The sequence below is a fragment of the Polyodon spathula genome, chromosome 24 (assembly GCF_017654505.1).
Source record: "Polyodon spathula isolate WHYD16114869_AA chromosome 24, ASM1765450v1, whole genome shotgun sequence".
Classification (NCBI taxonomy): Eukaryota; Metazoa; Chordata; class Actinopteri; order Acipenseriformes; family Polyodontidae; genus Polyodon; species Polyodon spathula.
Genome location: NC_054557.1, coordinates 15,952,395 through 15,974,894, shown reverse-complemented (window position 1 = coordinate 15,974,894; position 22,500 = coordinate 15,952,395). Strand labels below are relative to the sequence as shown.

General features: G+C 39.6%; 2 protein-coding genes and 1 long non-coding RNA gene across 6 annotated transcripts in view; 1 reads left to right on the top strand and 2 right to left on the bottom strand.

Annotated features, from left to right (window-relative positions):
• Positions 1-8,042, bottom strand: part of LOC121299065 — a 16,209-nt gene extending 8,167 nt beyond the window's left edge. Inside the window, exons 1-2 of one of the 4 annotated variants that reach the window (XR_005947356.1) lie at positions 8,028-8,042; positions 1,862-1,982 (exon numbers count right to left, since the gene is read on the bottom strand). This is a non-coding gene — a long non-coding RNA (uncharacterized LOC121299065). Of the gene's footprint in view, positions 1-1,215; positions 1,471-1,861; positions 2,168-6,680; positions 6,696-8,027 lie in introns of those variants that run through there. The other 3 variants (XR_005947357.1, XR_005947355.1, XR_005947354.1) reach the window with 3 other exon arrangements.
• Positions 8,043-9,357: 1,315 nt separating this feature from the next.
• On the top strand, positions 9,358-16,389 carry LOC121299161 (membrane protein FAM174B-like). Its single transcript, XM_041226747.1, has 3 exons — positions 9,358-10,020; positions 11,054-11,188; positions 13,587-16,389. The coding sequence occupies exons 1-3, from the start codon at positions 9,758-9,760 to the stop codon at positions 13,588-13,590; spliced, it is 402 nt and encodes a 133-aa protein (XP_041082681.1). The 5' UTR covers positions 9,358-9,757; the 3' UTR covers positions 13,591-16,389.
• Positions 16,390-19,241: 2,852 nt separating this feature from the next.
• The window catches only part of LOC121298545 (alpha-2,8-sialyltransferase 8B-like), a 5,732-nt gene continuing 2,473 nt past the window's right edge, over positions 19,242-22,500 (bottom strand). The window contains exons 4-6 of the mRNA XM_041225671.1: positions 22,357-22,500; positions 21,927-22,220; positions 19,242-20,792 (exon numbers count right to left, since the gene is read on the bottom strand). The exon at positions 22,357-22,500 is cut by the window's right edge and continues 114 nt beyond it. Of these exons, the coding sequence (XP_041081605.1) occupies positions 20,507-20,792; positions 21,927-22,220; positions 22,357-22,500 (724 nt within the window). The 3' untranslated portion in view covers positions 19,242-20,506. The remainder of the gene's footprint in view (positions 20,793-21,926; positions 22,221-22,356) is intronic.

Here is a 22,500-nt window from a genome sequence, read left to right as displayed (position 1 = left end):
TCTTAAGACGAACAAAAAAGCACTGTTTTTCTGTTGGAAAAATAAAACACGACTGGAACCAAATTCACAACGTAATTAACAAGTTCAAATGCATATTGCTTGAATTCACGTTTAAGAAAGCAACCACACTAAATGTATTGAAATAGAAGTCTTATCTGAATAGGGGGAAACGTGTATGTGAAGAGTTTCATAAGTGCATAAGGTTAATTTCCCCATACTAAAATCTTATTTGTTTATTTCACATGAATTTGTTACTTTGTGATAAAACTATTTATTCTGTCTATATACCAATGTTTTTCCTTAAAATCTTGAGTAAACAACCAGAATGATAGTAAGATAAAATAATATAAAGTATGTTTCCCCTTCAATTGGGGAATAAAGAGTTAAAAGCCAACACCCATACATTTTCCCCCCAAAAGAACATATTTTCTTTTTTTTTTTAAACAAAAAAACAAAACAAAAAAGGTGTTGAATGAATAACAGTTCCCCAAATATCACAGTCCAAATAACATTCATACAAGTCTTTGAATTAGTTATTTGTATTGGCCATATTTTAATAAAATACATTTAAATCTAAAACAATTCGAAGATTCAAAAGTTATTCTTAAACATCTTCTGTAGGCTTCTTAAGATCAATGCTGTCTGAACCAGGTTTTGATAACACAATTCATATCCTCGATTATTATTTTGTAACAAAATATAAAAAGGTTACATAAAATGTAACAATTATTTACAAAAAAAAAAAAAAAAATAATAATAATAATTGTTGCAAATCCTAGTGTTTTTTTGTCCATAACTGAAAAGATCTCTCAAAGTTACTGTTTAACAAGCTCTCCTGCTTTGCTATCGTTATTTTTACTGTTTTTTTTGTTTCAATTCCGACAAGGGCATTTTGTTCTTCTCAAGGACAAAGCACATTAAAAATGCGTAGCTTCAAAATTTGCACCTTTTTCCTTCCAAATAATATTCTCTCTTTTCAGTTTCTGTAACATCTAAAATAAACCTTTTTTTTTCTTCAAAAATTCGGCATCTAAATGATATGTCGTTGGTCTGGAAAAGCACATTTAAATGCTGCCTTTCTTCTCTTGGCTGAAGCCTCACCATAGCCATTTTAAACACGGCTGAAGAACCTTCTCTCTTTTCCACCATATTGTCACATCTCTAACACACGCCTGTTCCGAGTTTAAATCGCCAGTATTTTTTTAAATGTCTTACCCTAACTTGGCTGAAACGATTCTTCTTTCTCCCCTGCGCTCTGCCCCGTTTGCTTCCCCGCTGGATCTACTTGTTCTTTCGTTATTTTCTGTCCCTGCCATTTCGTGCTATGGGTGTGCGTGATCCTGCCTGTGAGGAGCGTCCTCCCCCTGCCTCTGCTGCTTCTGCTCGGCTCACCAACACGGGCTGCCCTTCTCTTTACTGCAAACCCAACACAACTTCCTCCAGAACACAGGGATGCTGGGTAGCTCCCCCTCCATCACTTCAGCGATTGGCTACAACGTCAACTCGGCTACTGAAGATTATTGTCTTTATTTATATTATGTATTTATTTTACCTGCGCAGAAAATAACGTACTTGCCTTTTGATATATTTTAAACGACCCCATACTCAAAAAATTAATAAATAAGAACCCTGCGATAGAACAACGAAGACAATTACATTCACAATCAATAGATGCCGAGCGGCAATTCATCTGCCCTATGCCAACTGCAATGCCCACCTTGATTTCACAGTCTACTAAAAACAATATATACATTCTTGTTTATCGTAGTATTAGCTTCGTTCTGTTATGTAGTCGTCTGAATGAAGCAGCCTTGTTGAAATAAGTAATAAAATAGTATATTTTGTAAGCGCGGTTACTTACCTCAGATTACGCTTGTGGGTCAGTTGTTGTTTAAATCTTGCGCAGCTTTCCTTTGCAAGAGTTGCCGTCTTTGCGCGGAGCAGTCACCGGGTCCCGCAGAGAGAGGTCGGCTGTTGCATTCCTGTTTATTGATTTGTTACACTAGCTTTAGTTTTGTGGGTTTAACTAGTCGGTACCTTTTTTTTTTTCTTTTGTATTGTTTTGTTCTCTCCCTGTATCTGCTCGATTCCCCCGATACAAACACATATTAAAACACATTTTATTAAAATTTGAAAATAGAATTCACCTGTACAATAGCGTGTTTCGAAAAATTATTTATTTCAATATTTTAACCAAATACATGTATTAATGAGGGTAGACGTATACACATACATGTACACACCACGGTATTTTATACGTATTAGAAATATTTAACCTGAAAAAACAAACAAACAAACAAAAAAAAAACATCAAGATTAATCCTCTAGGGGACTTCACAGGCGATAGCAAATAATCATGCATACATTTAATTTCATGTTACAATATACGAGTCAACAAAGTGAAAATATAGACTAGCCTTGCTGAAGAGCAGTCGGCTTTATAAATAATACTGTTTCGGTGGCCCTGGTTCAAAGTGCGCTCTGCCTAAAATATATAAACCTAATCTCAAGTGCGCTACCGACCGAATCACGTCCCATTAACAAGAGCCCGTTTGAAATGAGCAGTGGGTCCATTATACAGCTACACATTCTTGTTGTCACTAGCAACAGTACAGTACAGTTTTTTTTTTTTTTTTTAATTCCTCCTACATGCTAACTCTGGTGCATGAATATGTGCTTCTCACATGTATACTTTGACACAACGATTACATGGGGGAACAAAGGGCACACAGCATCCTTGAGCACCTGGTAGTGTAAGCCCTTTCCTCAAGATGACCTTAAACCAAGGCAATGGCTAGTTCCCGAGGACCTGAATGTGTCACATGACTGGGAAACTTTTTTTTTTTTTTTTTTTTTTTGCAAACCTGTGTGAGATTCTTAAAGTAGGAATTGATCTGCATGCATCTTACCTAAAAATGTTAAACCAGTAAAATGAGAAAAAGCTCCTTTCCTCTTACGGGAACCAAACTCAACCATAACAAGAATCAGAGCACAGATAAGAAGCATAACAACCGGTGGGTATGACACAAGGGGGCCCATTTGACAAGGCACATGGCGTGTTTAATAAAGACAATGAAACCAGCCCATAACTCCCGTTTAAAGACTCACTTGGAGAGTGCTGCTTATTTAGAAAACATGGTTCACCCTCGTGTTTCAGTATGACCCCTCTATTGGCCTCATAACTAACTGGGGCTCCACAGATCTGCAGCTCCAGAATTCTGTGACCTACAGACAGGGCCCTTCAGAGAGTCTGCTTATCATACAGGTTTGCAAGCTTGCAAGTTTGCATGTTGTAAAAGAAAATAATAAGAACAACAACAACAACAACAACAACAACATCAATGTCCACCATATTGTCAAAATAAGGTCCTTTATCCACCTCTACCTTAGGTTTTTTTTTTCTGAATTTGTTTTTTAGAACATTTATTTCTTTAAAGATTGTTGTCTTCGAAGGGACGTATTTAAAACAGGTTTTGCATGTCTACGTTTGTTACACCTACTACAGTCAGTAACTACCCAAAACAACAAAGTGCCAGGCTGCAATTATGAGCCCACGCTGTGTGGGAAGATTCAGTTCAAACAGGCACAATACAAGGGTTAAACCTCATAGCAGAAGCACTACAGAGACGGACTCCACCCCACCAATGACCAATCACATCCAAGATGTAAAACCTCTTCTTGGTCACTGAGTGCTGCAGAAAAACAAACTCTGCCTAGCAACAAGAGTGAGTGAGTGAGTGAGTGAGTGAGTGAGTGAGTGAGCGAGTGAGCAAGTGAGTGAGTGAGTGCGTGCCTTGTATGTGGCACTGTCCGCAAAACTGATACAGGATGAAAAATAGAAAAGGAAACTTTTAAAAAAAGCTATATTTAACATTAAGAAAAAATAAATGTACATTCTATACATATTTAATAATATGCATCATGGTGTTTTATGTTTAAAATGTATTATTCACCCATTTTGCCTTTTTTCATTTCTAAGTTACATAATGGAAACATAAAGCTAAACTGTTACAGAAGGCAGTCAAGTAAATCCATTGTATTCCACGTAAAATAAAACCTGGTTCTCATGGCACTCACTCTGCTGTCAGTTGAGCACTATGTGGGTCAGCATGTACCAGTAGAGTTGAAAAGATTCTGCACTGACCCTTTAGACCAGGAGTTTTCAACAGGGGGTACGCGTACCCCTGGGGCCAGGGGTACACTAGACGACTCAGAAATGGAACTAGAAGTGAAAGTTAACTAAAATAATGATCTTGAATAGATTCTTTTTAAAGGTATTATATATTGTATATAAACCACTGTGGAGAAATATTTCACTTTTGTTTAGCGGCTCAAAGTGAAACGCAGATAAAAACAATAAATAAATAAAAAAAACTATTAATAAAGCTGTCACTTCCATACTTGATTATTATACTGGCTTTATTTACACTGGTTATTATAATTTATTAACATTATTATACTGGCTTTAATAGAAAAATAAATAATATCAAAGTTATTATAGTTTTGTCGTTAGATTAATGTTTTTGACATTGTAATCATTTTAAATGGCACATAATTATGCTGAGATGGGTAGTAAATGGTAGGGTGATAAGCATTTACAGTGCACAGTTTTGTATTTTTTACAATAACTTTGCTGAATAGAAAGTGAATAGTGTTTCCAAATAGATTCCGAAATACAGTCTTTCAATTCTGTGCATCCAAGGACACGCAATGAAAAGGCTGAAGAATTAAGCCTACTATTTGATATTCTGTTCTAAACCACCACTGTGCCAGTCTCAAACTGTTGTGAATACATTATATATTTAAAAAAACGAAATGTGTTAATCAGAATATTCTGCCTTTTTATTGCAACTGTGGTACCATTCAGTCGAGTGAATACTATAACTATAAAACTATAGACAGAAAAGGTGCGGTTTAAAAAAAAAGGCTGAAATCCCTGCTTTAAACGAAAAGTTGCCACGGAAACTTGTGCTGGGTTAGTAATGTGTGTGTGTGTGTGTGGGGGGGGGGGGGGGGGGGGGGGGTAACCTGCAGAAAAACTGAAAAGAGATACTGTAACTGCAATATTGTGAGGCTTTCTCCTGCAGATTCGTTTTGACTTTTTCTTCCAGTCCACATAATGCTGTGGCCTGCATACCGACCTCAATATCTAGGCAACGGTAATAGGATCAGGGCTCAGCTCTCTCCCATGCTGCCTCACTTTCACAATATTCCTGCCACGTTGGCAGTTGCTGCATGATGGAAGATTACTGCAGTATTTCTCTTAAAGGGACAGTGTCCTTTTTTTTTTATATAATCCCTAACCCCAAGAAAACGATATATATATATATATATATATATATATATATATATATATATATATATATATATATGTGTGTATATATATATATATATATATATATGGATATATATATATATATATATATATATATATATATATATATATATATTATATATATATATTATCTATATATAGATATATATATTATATATAAGTCTTAATAGGTTTACAGAAGACCTTTCTATATCTATAGAGACTTCTGGAAAAGAACTTCAAAATAAATACTAAATAAATTTGGAGGGCGATGTATTTAACCTCCTGTGCGGTTAGAGATAGGAGCCTATTCATTGCATTGTGTTCGGGTTTTGTGAAGATTACAAACAGAAAGTTCAAATTCATTAATTGAACAACCATACAGTTGTTGTTTCTAATTTAAACTTGTAATAAAAAAAAGATCTTCCAGTATTGCATCATCAAGGAGTTATTTTACTATTTCTATTTTACACCTTTTAAAGAAATTAATAATTGGATCCTCATTCACTTTTTCGCAAAAACCTACTTGTGATGAGAATATATATATATATAATATATATAAGGTTATATATATATCTATATATATATTATATATATATATATATAATATATATTATATCTATATTATACAATCCGCAACAACTACTCCCAGTTTATATATATATATATTATATATATATATATATATATTACATGTATTTGCCTGCATTGAGAAGCAGTCTGCCTGCATTTTGACTATCTAAACGCGTTTGGCAGTTATGTTAATGTTAGGTAAAACGACTGCAGGGAGAATGTTATTTTTCAAGTCAGTCAGCTCAGGATTTCTAAATTTAGATGCAGGCCTCTGTTGCCAAGGAAACCGGTCTTGTGGGGATTTTTTGTTCTTCAGTGCACGGCTCTACACTGAATGCAAGTGCTTCCTATGTTGAAAACATAACAAGGGCATGAATAAAAATAAATAAATAAATAAATAAAGCTATCCAACAATGGGAGTGGCTACTATACTTGAAGGTATGTAAGAAATGTTACATGCAAAACCCAAAGCTTCTACTCTGAGCAGAAAACAATTAGCCTAACACTGCAGCTAAACAGAAATCAATACCAGACACTGAGTAAAACACTAGACTGGCCATAACTGTGCTACTGTAATTCCAAATTGTGTATTAGTGCAATTAGATGTCAATGGAGATATGGAATACATACAGAAATTGGGCATGGTAAACATGTTTTAAGTATAAAAAAATCATAGTAAAGGTGCTAATAGTATGGAAAACTGCTACAGCTTTGATAAGGGAAGCCACAGCTCAAGACTGATTCACTAATCCCCTACAAACTCTCATCTGCAGCAGTGCAGTCTGATACTGACCTGTGTCGAGAGGCGTGCTGTGCTACACTCGCTGTCCCAGAGAGTTGGGATAGCCCGCCACCTAGTGGTGCTATCAACACACTCCACCTGGTGGAGCTCCTCAGCATTCCCTTTCTCCTCCTGGAATCGACGTGGAAATGACTGCTTCCACCGCTTCGATTAGAATGGCCCAGGAGAATAGGACCTTTCACTGAAAACCAGAACAAGGTCTCGAATCTCAGCAGGAGGAGAGAGAAAGGTTTAGCGATTCCACTGTTGGTAAAGACTAGCAGACCTTTCAATGACCTGCTGTAGCAAACGAATCATCAGAGTGTCTTTTTGTGCTAAATGTTACATACTACAGATTTTAATTGAGATGCTTCAAGTTATTTTTGAACTGTTATTTTCCATTTCTTACTGTGCGTATTATTATTATTTTTTTTTTATTAAACTGATGATCTTTATCAAGTGCTTTTTCTGACTTTAGGAGCTGCACTTCAATTTGAGTTGCCTACGGCTGCCATAGACATCCCACAGGCTAGATTACCCCCCCCCCCCCCCATTTTTCAGAAATAAGACCCAGAGGCATTGAGAGATCATCTGGAGTATTATGGATCAATCAAGATTCCGATTGCATTGCTACATATCCTCAGCTGAGCACTAGATAGATGGTCTTGGCGCTCACTCAAATAAAGATACTTTTTGCAATTCAGAGACGACACATTATATGCCTATTGCAGGCAAAAGAACAGAAGAGCAGTTCCTTAACACAGGTGAAAGCACTTTAACAGACTTATCAAAGTTTAAGTTAAGTAATTGCAAAAATAACCAATCTGGAATTACAAAAAGAACCAATCTGGAATTACAATAAGAAGCAATCTGGAATTACAAAAAGAACCAATCTGGAATTACAAAAAGAACAAATCTGGAATTACAATAAGAAGCAATCTGGAATTACAATAAGAAGCAATCTGGTATTGCAATAAGAAGCAATCTGGAATTGCAATAAGAACCAATCTGGAATTTCAATAAGATGCAATCTGGAATTGCAATAAGAAGCAATCTGGAATTACAATAAGAACCAATCTGGAATTACAATAAGAAGCAATCTGGAATTACAATAAGAACCAATCAGAATGTTTGTAAACGTTATCAAAAGGTAAAGGGACACTAACATGTACTCTAATGTATTGTGAAGGTACTTACTCTATAATGTCATATTGAAACTGGAGAATTCTTTAACAACAGTCATTAGAGTATGTTTCTCACTCTGTCAAAATCTAAGCATTCACAATAATAATAATAATAATAATAATAATAATAATAATAATAATAATAATAATAATAATAAAAACACCCAAAACAAACCAGCAGATCCATGTTCCAGTTTCTAGTTATTATTGGTGATCGTGATCACATCATTTACTTCTTCTGTGTTAAGAACTTCAGAGATTACAGGAAGCCCATTCGAAAGAGGAAAGCCCTTCACTGAAAGAAGAGGACGGACTGGGTTTACACCCAAGAAAGGAGAAAAGGATACTGTTAGCACAGATGCATCCTTGCAAAACTAAAGGAGGTTATGAATAGATTTTTTTTGGCAACTGAATTGGAAAACGCCTTTGAACGTGCAAGTGTTGTCATGTTTTAGAAGCAGCTGCTGTGCACAGGGTGATTTAGAGTCCCACATATTAATATGATTACATGCAGTACAAACCCAGGACAAATCTGATTCATATATTACAGGACTGCAGCGTTCTTCATCTTTTAATATCCGCATTAACGGGGCTCATTCCGCTGATGCACATGAATTTAAAGATCAGTGCCGTTGCTTCCCAGGCAGGAGTGAAGTAAGTCTTGAGGAAATGCTTGTGACTGGCTCCCCTGTTAAATGCATATAACCATGGGAAAGCGCAAAATCACTGTAGAATTTACCAGGGTAGATTACTAACGTGGTCTAAATATTAGCATCATCGTCACTTATCACTTATTACTAATTTATCTGACACGCACTGACTGGGGTTGTCTCGTGGTGCATGTTCCATAGTAAAGGTCTGGTTTACCGCGTCACAGTAAATAAATACAAATTCAACCGCAACATCTTTGTTGCCGCTGTATTGGATCTGCCTGACCTGTGAGCTGCAGGGCCCTGGACATGTTACAATAGCACCAGCCAGTGTGGGGGTCATTATACCAGGAGAACATACAGAAACACGCTCTTTGCGCCTCCATCCTCCCAGGGGTGAAATAACACAGGAGCATTAATGAGGGTGAAAACACATAACAGCAGTTAAAAACATACGGACCCTTCGTGATCCCGGACTGTCATTGCGGTATAATCATCTACGCCTAAAAGGCACCAAAGATACAGCCGTGATCTTAATACCAGAAAGAGGCAACATGAAATATACAATTTGTACTTCGAACAAGTCTGTGTGTATCGTCTCTCTCTCTATAGTAAAAGCTGAGGAAAACCATGGGTAGCAAGATTAGAGGGTGCTGTGCTGTTTCTAGTTTAAACAGACGGCATCATTTTAAATGCGGTGCCGTTCTCGGTTAAACACAAGACACGATTAAGACAAGATTACTAATGGTTTCTTTCGTCTTGATAAGCCTTCGCTTTGCACAGTAAACGTAAGCCTGGCGCCGCCTACGCTGATACACAACAAATAACAGAATGCAACGTTGTGCAAGAACACTTCCGGACGAAGACAAGTCACATGTCCCTTTATTTGTTAAAAAAATGAAGGGCAGCATTTGAGGACATGCTGCTGTAGCACATAAAACCCATTAACATCGCTACGTGTAGAGTGAGGACAGACTGAGCAGCCAAAGAGAGCGCCTGGACCGGAGGCTAACCACAGCAGAGAAAACGCGAACTGATTTTTAATAATTGAAGACACATTCGTTTGCGGGAGGCGAGTCGTCCTTTAGACAACACATGCTTATGAACAGTCACACCATTAATGCAGACTAAAGACAAGTCAGACACTGAAGTCTACACACGGAGATTATTTTGTTGAATTAAAAAAAAAAAAAAAAAAAGATAACGAGAACTAATTTGCAAATACAAGAAGGTATAGACAATTTCATGCGTAAAAATGTATCCTTTCTATTTTACCTGTATATTGGTAATAGTTGGTACGTGGGGGGTCCTGGGGTCCCTGCCGACCTCAGCAGGGAACTCTTCAGCAGCATCAATTCTGGAGAATAGCAGTGATCAGACCAACTCCACGTACACGTTTCCCTTCGGGGACAACATTTCTACTATCTTGAGAGACCTTCCCACGTTGAAAAATATTGTGTTTATCGTATGCGGCTTCACCGCTTTTCTTATCGCTTGTTTGGTTGTTAAAGTGTTCAGGTAAGATTTATTCTTATTATTATTATTATTATTATTATTATTATTATTATTATTATTATTCGTGTGATAACTATATGCCCCCAGCCTTGCCATTGTAACCTGATGTTAAAGACACATTTCGTAAATATATTTCGTATATATAGTGGCAGTAAACATTTCTGTTATTATATTTAATTTTTCCTTAAAAGTAGTTCATGTCTCTGCTGTGATCAAGGTTGTTACTTCCTCCAACAGCACATTGTTTTAGGGGTTTCATCTTTTCTTTCTTTCGTTTGCCTGCGTGTTTCTGGATGATTCGTGCGTCGTGCGGGAGGGTTGCTGCTTCAAACTCAAGGCTTAAGTGTCCTTTATCAATTACAGTGACATTACAGCAGCGGGTCCTGTCAAATTTCCTTGAATTTGTATGCTAAACACACTCTTGTGAAGCACCAATACAGGTTTTAGGTGATTGAAGAACAGATAGGTCGCCCCAGGTTATTAGCGGTTACCCTTGGAATATAGAAAATACTTTATCATAACAATTACCAAGATATATGAAAATGAATTAATATAGAATCATAGCTTCGGAAGGAATACGTACAGTATGATTGTTAAATGTTTAGAGAAGGGTGGAAGTACGCAAGTAAGTCATTGCTGGAGTCATTTCAGTTTTAGCATGACAGGTGTTTGCAGGTGAGGCCGAAGCAGGTGCGTCAGATTAAACTCAGGAGTGGCTTGATCTGCTGCCCGACTCTGCACTCATACATGCACAGTGTCGCGTTTGCTTTAAACACTTGCTAAATAATTCATGTAATTAAAGGGCAAAAGCATCATAACAATACATTCACTCATCGAATATGCGCATTTTACTCCCTGACCCAGACAGACCGCATGTTTATGCATCTCTCTCAGTTGTAGCAGCTGTCAGGCTTCGGGTTTGGTATATGTTTCATTATTCTTAAATGCAGCATTCGATTGTTTGTTTTTACAAGAAGGAGGAACCGAATGTGCACGTTTTTCATGTGTTTTTTTTAATGACTTTTTGTAAAAATAGGTCTGGAAGAAAGATAAGAAAGACGCGCAAGTATGACCTCATCACAACGCCGGCGGAGCGAGTGGAAATGGCTCCTTTGAATGGAGATAATAACGATGAAGATGAGGATTCCACTCTCTTTGATGTGAAATACAGGTAGGGTTCACATCGGCACCACCTGCGGGCTCCCGCATGACTCCAGCTGCCAGGAACGAGCTAAAAACCGTTCCTCCCAGAAAGCCTTTTCAAGAATAACCTGTTGCTATCAAATACTACATTTGTAAACTATTTGTAAGCTGTAATGAATGTTTATTTTAATTTTTTTTTTGTCGTTGTCGTTATTTTAAATTTTTTTTTTTTTTTTGACGTACTTTTAAACCAACTGCCCTTTACAACAATCCCTACCAGCAGCAAATATTTTACCGCACTGAATGTTAAAGGAGCAGAATAGAGCTGAGGTGTCAGGCAGCATGTGTTCACATTGCCACGGGCTTTGCCGATTGCAGCGTTTTGTCACTGTGTGCCGCTATATGTGGGTTCTATTCAAGAATGTTGTTCTTAATGACTATCAAGTAAAACAAAGGCTTGCCTGTTGGTAGATGAGCCAATAGAAGTTTGATACAGTGTATGTAAATTCTGAGTGTGTAACAAGTTGTTCTAGAGCTACTTTTCAGTCTGATAGGTGGCCTGTTCTAATCATTGCAAAACGACCACAAGCTGTCCATTAATATGTGAGCCACACTCTCTTGTGTTTTAAAACCGCATGTTTGTTATTCAAACTGTAACGGTTTTCGCAGAATCATGCTGGATTAGCCCAAAAATGAAGCACCTTTTATTAAAATATTTATTTGAAGCCCCGACTCTTTCAACAATCTGAAAAATGTTACAGGCTTAGAAAATTGATCAAAACAGACATCACTGAGTTATTTGTGTACAACATTAGAAAAACATTACCAGCCTGCATATCCATTGTGAGAGGCTTGTTTCGAATCCTGCATTGAGTTCCTGCTCTTGCAGGGAGGAACCTAATCGCATTGTGTGCAATGCAAACGACATGCGGTCACTTCGCTGGCTGTGAATGCACACGAGACCCGGGACTGCAGGAGTTAAGCAGCAGTGTTTGTACAGATCCTGTTAGTCCTGGACTGTGCCCTGCCCTTCCTTAGCCATTGTTCTCTGCTCTGGCACACACTTCCTTTCCAATCCCCTCTGTCCTGTTTTGCTTGTGCATTTTATCCATTCTCAGCTCTTAACTTTGTTATTTAAACCTCCTCCCCAGTTCTTTTTAAAGCCACATTCTCTTTAAATTAAATTAAGACTAGCATTGGACCCGATGCTTCATATATAATACTCGCATTAAAAGTCCAGGTATTTTGGCGCTTAGTAGACAAATGATTTGGCTAACGCCTTAAGGTAATTTTAAAGCATTAGACTTCTTCAGTTAGTCATATCATTTTGCAGCCTATGTAAGCTGTGGTAGAAAATGGCCCTTTTATTCCCAAATGATGAAACAAGTGTAGATGTGAATGATCTGATGTGGTGGTTTGTGCATTTTTAAGTTATTTGTCCTTGCATATCATTTTTATTAAAACATAAACTGTTTTAAACAGCAGTCAGAATCAAGCTGCATCGGTGTGTTAGAAAGAATATATTGTGCGGCCAAGAAGTGAGGAGAGAGTCAGCTGATGGTGTTTTGAATACCGGCTAAGTGACCAGAGACCCGGAGGGCAGATGACTGTACTGCGCCCACCCCCTCGCCAACCCCAGCATGGCTATCAAAGGGATACAAGCAGAACCTGGCATCTCAACGATTATTTTATACTCCTGATTTGACCTCCAACCCCACAACGACCCTTTAAGATTGTTTACAGATCTTTCTAACCTACACTGTCTCACATGTTTCTTGAAGCTTGGCTGAGGTAGACTCTTCTAATGGGTGAGGTTTGTAGAGGAATTCACATAGGTTCAGCTGCAGACTTGGAATTGAGAAAAGGCTTCTTGAGATGCAGTTTCTTGTTTGTCAAGCCGCTTGGTGGAAGTGCTCGGCTGTGGAGAGATTCAGAGCTACAGCCCTGTGGATTAACACTGAGTTTCGGTCCCCTCTGAACGTATTCAATGAAAAGAATACAGTCCAGCAGTGTGGCAGCTGCATGCACAGAAGCAGCTTTTCTGAAATGTACTCTGAAAAGGTAATCCAATAATGTCATCTTAACAACTCTTTATTTTCACAAAACAAATTCCTGTGTGTATGTAACCACACTGACTGTTACATAAGCGTGTCTGTTCTCAGGTACTGCAGCCCGCTAACCCATGGTGTTCAGTGATGATCAATAGGGGCTTTTGCTGACAGTTGTTATAAATCCCAAATGTCATGTGGATCGCATGACTTTGGTATTGCGTAATGTGCTGTTTATAAAACTCGTAAAACCACATTGAAATAGACAGACTCTTGTGCCTTCTTTGGGCAGTTTTGTAAAGGTTTGACCTTAATGTTGCAGACGAGTAGAGAGCAGCTGATGCATTGCTTCAACATTTCTAATTCCATTTCTTTCAGGTGAAGAGGGCTGCGTGAACTGAGCCGGCCCCCGCAAAGTCACTCCACTGCTGCGTTCTGGCACAAAACAAACGACTTGAGTTTTCTGTTTATTATCCTCAACATTACACTGCTGTAAAGATATGTTCAAATGAAGTATCTGTCATAAAAAAAGAAACACAGTTGACATGAAATCTCAGGTTAATCTCCAGACAGGCAGGTGTATAATACTAATGGAACAAATAGGTTAGGCTGCCCCCTGTAAGGTTAGGCTGTAGGTAACCTGGTCGTCAATGAAATACTGGCCTACTGGTCCCCTTCATTAGAAACAGTAAATGTTAATCAGAAACAGTACATACACAACATGAAAAAAAAAAAAAAAAGATCTTAATCCCATTTGAACAAAAATAATTGTTTGCATAGGGGTATAAAGGTGGTGTGTGTGTGTGTGTGTGTGTATATATAATCTTATTTTGTCTCTGTATACAAGTGTGAGAAATGCTATAAATTAAAGAGTATGATAAATGTTAAATATTGTAATTTGAATCTGACTTTTGATTATGGGATATTCTGTTGTATAGAATATCCCATATCTACTAACCACTAACTGTGTATGTAAAACTGTACAAGGTGCCCCATGTAGATTCCTGTATAGAAGAGAACCGCACTAAAGGGGGTCACCAAGTCTGTATTATTAGGACTGCGAATAATTGGGAGCTATTCTATAAAGCTGCAGTTAGGGCTGATGATTGTTAGAATTTCACTAGGAAACTAGATCTTTAAATCTTTTTGAATTAGTACAAGAGAATGTTGCCTTATCATGAACTGGGGAAGTTATGTGGCAAGGTACCTATTTAAGGATTGTCGTGCACAGTTCTGAACCGCTGAAGTGCTTTGTGTTCTGGATCCCTTCAGTAACCTGTGGACTCGCAGAACCTCAAGGCTAGTTCTGTAACGACCTGCTGGGTTGTCCATCCAGCCAGCACCTGCTATGCTGCTGCTGCTGCTGTTCTTGGGTAACATGATGTCACCACGCTGCTATGGATGTTTCAGTCGCTGTAATGCCAAAAACTTACCTAGTAACGTTCTCCCAAGACCTTCTCTTGGCAGCCCTCCCTGCCAGTTAAGTAACCTTGAAGTTCACTGTGGTAATCATTGAAGAGCCCTGCTAGAGTATCCTGCAACACAGCCAGATGGATACCTTAACACAGGGATTCAGTAATGGTGATGCAATATGTGCCATGCTGTTTTTTTTTTTTTAAATCTAATGTTAAGCATTATCTTTTTTTTTTTTTTTCAAGGTGGTGTGGGTTTCTTTTGAGTGCTGCAGTTTTAGATTGTGTGCTTGTGAAATTATTTTAGTAACTAAGCTTTAGTATTTCTTTCTAAACAAAATATTGCCAAAGTGTTTGATGAGAGTTTGCTGCAATTTACATGGATGAAATAGTTGCTAAAAAAAAGTTTAGCAAAAAGTTGCTAAAACTGTAGTGTTATTTCGTATGGTTCTTTCATTGCTTGTTTGCAAAACTGCATGGCTGTAAACACAGTAGTTAACAGTAATCACATAAACACGGCTGTGCCCTCAGTCACTGGGTTTAATCAGAAACACTGTTCGATTAAGTTTGGGTTGCATTCCTCGTGTAGGATTGGAATTTTCTTTGATCGTTCAGTTAATTTTCGGTAAAAACTGTTGTGTCTAAAACACTGAATAGATTAATGATTGCTCAAGTAATTCCCACACCCTTTCTCCTGTGGAGTGCCAGTACAGCAATGTGCTCCAGCCCATTAGCATGAGCCCATTAGCATGAGCCTGCTGGTTCTTGTTTTCCACTCTTCCTGTCAATATGAAGTAGATTCATTAGCGTATTTTTCTGACATCGCCCACGGGCAGGCTCAGTGGTATCTGAAGCTCTTGACTTGCTGTGTGGTGTTTTTAGCCACATTCCTTTTCTAATATCAACCACCAACAAACTGGAATTTATATATTTTCAATAACTGGAGTATCTTGTTTATTATATTTTGTTATAGACATGTCTGTATTATCTTCATTGTAAGTGAATATAATGCTGTTACACTTCCTTTTGAAGTTTTTGTTCCACCTGTTCAGGTGTCTGTTCATAGCATTGCATTGAGTGATGCATTAAGACATAGTAAACTACTACATACATGGTTATTGGAAGTAACCGAGAAACACTATGACACTGTGTTCCTTCTTCCCAGATAATGTTTGCTGTAGCCGCTTCAAATATATCGTTTTTCATGCATTATTTTGTACCAAACTGTTTCACCCTTATTAAAATCATTCATGGGATTAATGTTGAATATTTTAAGATGCCTCACAGAGCAGACGGCTGTAGGTTTCTAAATTGAATTAAAGAGATCATTCCCTCTGCGTGTTGTCGATGTCGTCCTGTACTGTTTGTGTACCACTGTGTATCTTGTGTCTAGTGTAAGTTTATTTTGTGCACAAACCCAGTATCTCTGTGTGTTGAAACGTGGTTTCTGCCTATTTTCTTCTGGTTCCTTGATTGAACTGCGATCATTATACATTGCCAATAAATTATTTTTACCTGTTGATTAAATTCTCCTAATCAATCAACCTATATACTCGCTGATAATAAATAAAGGTGACGGGACAGTTGCTAGTGTTGGCCTTTTTGAATGGATCAGCATTGGAAAACAGTGGTACCTGTCCTTAAGATGCCAAGTACATCATATTCAAGAAGCTCCTCTGGGTCTTAGTTATTTAAAGCTCGGTCGAGTGGTGTGTTATTTTGTACTGAACAAATGGAAAATGTCTGTAATAAACAGAATCTCTGCACTATCAGTGTGTACTACTTGTTCTATGGATATCTCTCTCTGGATTCAGTATGGCTCTGTGGAAGTATGTATTAGAGGCGGGGCCCGGGGGCTGATTCCTGGTTCCAATACCCATCCCAAATTCAGACCTGTCTAACTCATGCAAAAAGCTTTTAAATCTATAACAACATCCCATCACTGGAAATAGAGATATAACAGATATCAGCTCCCTATCCTCAACCCTTTTCATTTAACTTCAGTTGAAACAAGAACTAATTCAAATAAAAATTAATAAATGACTAAGTGATATGCAGTGCTGCTCCTACAGCAAAAGGGTAAAACTCACTTAAGATTTAGAGATGAAGATAGCATTATTAAAGGAAACAAAATCTACATTTTACAGCACAGGCAAACTTGGAAATCATTAACATGCTTTGAGGGGGTACGCTGAAGTATTTATCCATGTTCTAAATGCAGGACATGACTCCAAGCAGTGACCTGAATAACCATTCTTGTTTAATGTGGTGTAACAGCTTTGGTCATGGCAAGTTTCTCTATTCAAATATCACAGGCTTGCATTTGAAGATAATGCTGTAAATTACCCAGGACCATTGTTGATTATCTGCAGTCTGTATTTTAAACTAAATCAGGAGCTAAAAAAAAAAAAAAATCTCACATTTTACCAAGGAACCCTCTTAGGAAACAGCATTGTTCTTCTCGGAGATCACAGGACTTGGTGCCATGTGAGATCTGGATTCATATAACCTGATGCGCTGAGCGAGTTTTCAAAATGTTTTCACGAATGCATAGTAGGGCACTGGGAATGGGCAGCGGGAGTGCCCCACCCCCTTTTTCTAATTTCCTTTCTAGTTTAGAAATATTTAAACAGGAAAAGTCTTAAGACTTTTCGGAACAGAGGAACACAATTGGCGTGAGTTTGTACAGCTACTTAGCTGACACCGTGCAAACAAGAGGGCAAATAAAGCAGCAGCTGTATGTGGCAGAAACCATGCTGAACAAACAGTCGTTCAGTTTAAAAAGAGGCATTGACCATGTGTGCTGAATGGGTGCCGGCATTGCATTCCACAGCTTTGGCGTGTTGCATCGGATAAGCATTTCAGAGGCTTGACGGCAGTGTTAAAAATGTACTAATGGAGAGACAGTTTAGGGAATTGTTTTTTTTAAAGTCTTTAGCGCAAGTACAAGACTTTTTGGGGCATTTTGTCCCAGAAAAGAAACTATGAATTATTCACCATGACATACTTTTATTGACTAAATCTTGTAGACATTTTACTGGAGCGATATGGTGTAAAACACAACCGCAAAATCCACTGATCCTTCTACAAGACTGCAGCACGGACACAGACCCCCTCAGACAGCTGCTGTTGGGCATGGCTAAACCGGGGGTGCTTCCATGACCCTGTTTACACTAGCCCCTTTTAAGCTGCTTGGACATGGCTTAGCTCTTAAGACGTCTTTGTTCTGTAATGTAAACGCAGCCACCCTAAAAGTGCCTGCTTCAGAATCTAATCAACCCTATGCCAACTCAGATTGGAGTATGAAGAGGAAACGCACTGCATGTCTCTGGTGAGCGGCTCTGGTTCTGCACACCTGAGACATGCCTTGGTGTTTGCTCAGCCTCAAGCTTGGTGGTAAGCAGACGACCCCTCACCTCCTTCAACAGACACATTCCTGTAGGTAAACAGGTAACCAGAAACAAGCGAATGGATCTGAATACCACTATACTGTGGGTGTGTACTCCACTGAAACAAGGGCGGGCTCATTCCACAGTGAAAATCTAGTCGGGAAAACAGATTAGTATTGAACAGCCCTTTAGTTACCTCTAGTGCTGTGATCACGTGGAACACCATTTATATGTCAATAACTGGATAAAACAATGCAAGGTTGAATAGCGTTCCATATTAAATCTAATGATTTACTGACCCCTTATGAACATAAAAATGAAGTATAAAGCTGCTCTGCTGGTGTTAAAATCATACAAATGCAATAAATGATGCACTAGCTATTACTTGTTGCACTGTGTGTCAAGAAATGTGACACCTTTCCAAAATGAGACAGCACACAGGCTCCAAGTATTAACCCTACAGTCATCAGCCTCTCCTTAGAGCTAATGGATCACATGACTGCAACTGAGGTTTGATGTGCCTGTGGGGTGCATCAGGGTTAAAAAGTGAATGCAAACATATAAATGAGTAAATGCGCACATACACATCAGAGAGTGGGGCTTAAACTCACTGAACTATGAGATCCTGGACACAACTGGAGATTGTGTAAATCACACAAATTAATTCAAATCACTTGTCAACGAATACTTAATCTTTAATGTTGCCGCTGATGCTAAAGGGAAACAATTGCCTTTTATTACTGGAAAAAAGAATTTGTGTTGCAGCTGTTTGTAAATGGAGGTGTTACTGCTCTTGTGTTGTAAATGTGCTGACGCCAATGGCAACAGTTACCTATTGTGTCATGCTTTAATCTGTGACCCCCGTAGCCAGCGAGCGCGGGGGGACTGCAGTGTGCACTGCTTGGGAACGAGCTCAGGGGGAGTCTGATGTGACCTCACTCTTCTGACGGATGTATTGTAAATAAAGAGCAGGGACTGCGTCAGCAGAAACAAAAGCAAGCTCATTCTATAGTGACATTCCAGAATGGAAAAGTTCATTCCATAGTGACATTCCAGAATGGAAAAGTTCATTCCATAGTGACATTCTAGAATGGAAAAGTCCATTCCACAGTGACATTCTAGAATGGAAAAGTTCACTCCATAGTGACAGTCTAGAATGAAAAACAGGTTTGTATTTAAGAGCTGAGTTTTTCATTAACTTCATTAACAAAGCTGAGTTTTTAAATACGTTTACATACACTTTTCTGAAAGTTCTGCACCTATTGTATAAAACACATTTTACAGCAGCATAAACACATATTTACACTTCTCTAAAATGAACATTCTTTCTGCTATCAAGTGCTGCCACCTTGTGGTGAGAGACACGATCTGCATGTGACGCAAAAACAAACAAACAAAAAAGACAACGTGCAAAAACTGCAGTAGAGTGATCGCAACCAAACAAGAATCAATCCTTTAGGCATCACGTGAATTAGGGCATTTGGCATCTTTCACTGCTGCATCATACCAAATATACCACCTATTTTCTACTGGAAGTGCTTGCATCATGGAATTATTCCACAGGAGGGGGATAGCAAGTCTTGTGTTTTATCCTCTGCCACTTTCTGGAGCAGCAGTGTAGACACCAGCGTATGTATCATTGAGCCTCAAACCAAACTCCTCCTTATTCAAAACTTAAAATAAGGACACGTTTATTCTGCCCACGAATTAAAACATTGTAATTTAATAACAACAACATTAACAATAATGATATGCCGGTTCAAGCCAATCAGTTTGGCTTACCTCTTCAGTCACTGCAGTCCAGACGATTCCTGTGTGCTTGTTTGCCCTGTGCTGATTACACTGTACTTATTCTACAGTGAACCCATTGGCAACACAGAACTAGTACTGAATTAAATAAGAGAACAATAACAAACTGAAAAACAGCAGACAACGCTGGTCCTCAACACCTTGACCCGTCTGGGACTCCCGAGCACCAAGCGCACTGAACCTCTGCATTTTGGTGAAATGTGCCACCTGGTGGCTAAGTGGTGCAGCTTCAGTCAAAGGCTCTTTCAATAATATACTGGACAAATGTACTCCTGCTTAAAGTGAAAATCAGATCAGAATGTTCAGGCACACACCTGGAAACTGGGGGGTGTAGGAGGAAGACCCCTATTACGCGGTATATATGATCAATTTATCTCCCCCCATAAATCTAACAGACTGGAACCAACCAAATCAGCTCCTTCACCCGCATACCTCTCCTTCCTGAATGGTGATCTCAATGCTTCTTACAGCACATTACCTCCTGCAGCTGGTTCCAGTGTAACTCTAAACAGCAGTACAGCAGATCCACTTTCATTTCTACTGATGCAGATAAACACTGTCACTGCACTAACTACCAACACCTCCCTTCACTGCGTCTACAGATTAACCTCCTGTACAAACACACAATGCTGTGCCCTTAATCAGCACCGATCCCACTGCCGGTCATCCTTCCTTCTCGTTCTGATAGTCATAGCCTTGCACTGCATTTCCCGATGTGCAGTTTGAGTGCCCCCTGTTGGTGGAGGCTGCTCAGGGTCTTGAACTCCAGGGGCATGGTATGGGGGCTGGACTGGGAGGTGTATTCGTACGTCAGGCTGTCGTAGTAGTGGTACTTCACGGGGTTTCCGTCCTGGTCTTGGGGAAACGGCCAGAAGCCGTACAGGTGGATCTCGTCACAGAATCGAGTGGCCAGCGTGTACATCAGCAAACCGGTCGTTGGGCGTTTGATCAGAACCTTGTTTGTCAGCCAGTATCTGATAGGGTATAATAATAATAATAATAATAATATTAATAATAATTCAGTAACACATATTCATGTTTGGGTCGTGCCAGTTAATATGGGTGGTGTTTAAATAGCATTTTTTTAAATATAGGATTACATGGAAACACATTCAACCTCAATGCCATGTAGCAATGAAGCCGTTATGGTGACCGGAAGATGTGAACAAAACTAAAAGCTGAGGAAGGTCAGGGACCAGTTTGTTTCTTCTCTTAGCTTGGTAATTGTAGAGAGAGAGAGCGAGAGAGGCAGATAGTGCGGCACACTTGGTCCAAAGCTGTCAGTTCAGCTATGGCATTGATATTCTGCAGTGAGGGCGGCTCCTCGACCCGTGTTTTCAGAACTTCGTTTACTCTGGAGGGAGTCAGCCGCAGTGCTGCCAGCACCCCCTGGAACCCGGTACAGATCAGAGGCCAGGAAATCATTGGAGCTGCTCTATTTGCAGCACAAGGAAGCAGTTGTTCTCTTCAACACAAACGCTGCAGTGTGCGTGTTCTACACTGGCTCTGCTTCAGCAAGGAGTCTGTTTGACCGGGTTCTCTTTTACACAGGGGTCTGTGATCGCCTGATCCAGAGGTAACTGCACTGTTACTGCAGAAGAAAGGCCCCATTCACACAGTGTGAGAGGAGCGGCAATGGGAAAAAAGCCTCATTGTACATGCCATGTTAAGGGTATTTTAACCTAGACCTGACCTTTTCACTAGTGTGTGGGTCATTTTTCCTTATGCTTTTCAAATAATGTCTGCAATCTTACTACAGTGTTCCACTGAAAATCACTACAAACCTATACCTATTTTTTGTAAGTTATTTGTTAATTCATATAAATCTGCAGCCTCCTCCAGAAAATGTCAAAGTTTAACAGCCATCATCACACATTGCCTTCCCAGGAGAGGCCAGCAGAGACGCATTGACCCAATTAAACAAGCATGTGCATTAGCAACAGTATCCGCTATCAGGCACGAAATCCCCCGGAGGGGCAATGCTGTGCCATGGCCTAATCTTATCAACAGCAGGGCTATGGTGCGCGGTCCTGGAACACACCCTACACTGATCTGGGGAATGAAAGTGAACTGGTACACCATTAACAACAGGCTGCCAGCCCTCTTACCCTCGCACTGCGTGCAGCAGCCTCAGGGAGGGGAAGGCAGTCCGCACGTCGAGGTGGTGTTTGAGGATCAGGTCATTGACACACTCCACCCGATCCTCTCCTCCCTTGGACATGAAGGCAGGGATCCAGAGGATACTCCCGCTCAGCCCTTGCAGCCGCTGCAGGAGCTTCTCTCTCCACGCCTCGCTGACCAGGTCCTCGAAGGCTCGCTGCACCACCGAGGGGTTCATCGTCACCAGCCCGGTCCGGAGCCCCACGTCCCTGGAGTACTCCTCCACCGGAGCTAAATTGCACCTGCAACACGGAACTGAATGAAGCACTGACACTTCCTGTTGCCTTCACAACCAGCCGCACGACAGGCGGTATTGTTTCTTGCAGGTTCCTTGATCCGAGCGCAGCCCTTGCAAGTTTATAAGAATGCATACTTTACCTGATGACAAAATCATGCGAGTCGATCTCTGTTCCACAGCCGCTGTTGAGCAGGATCCCCGAGTTCCCCACGATGGCGCAGCGTTTAAAGTGCTGCTTCTTCAGAGGGGGCGAGCTGGGGAGGAGCCGGTACAAGTTCTCAGAG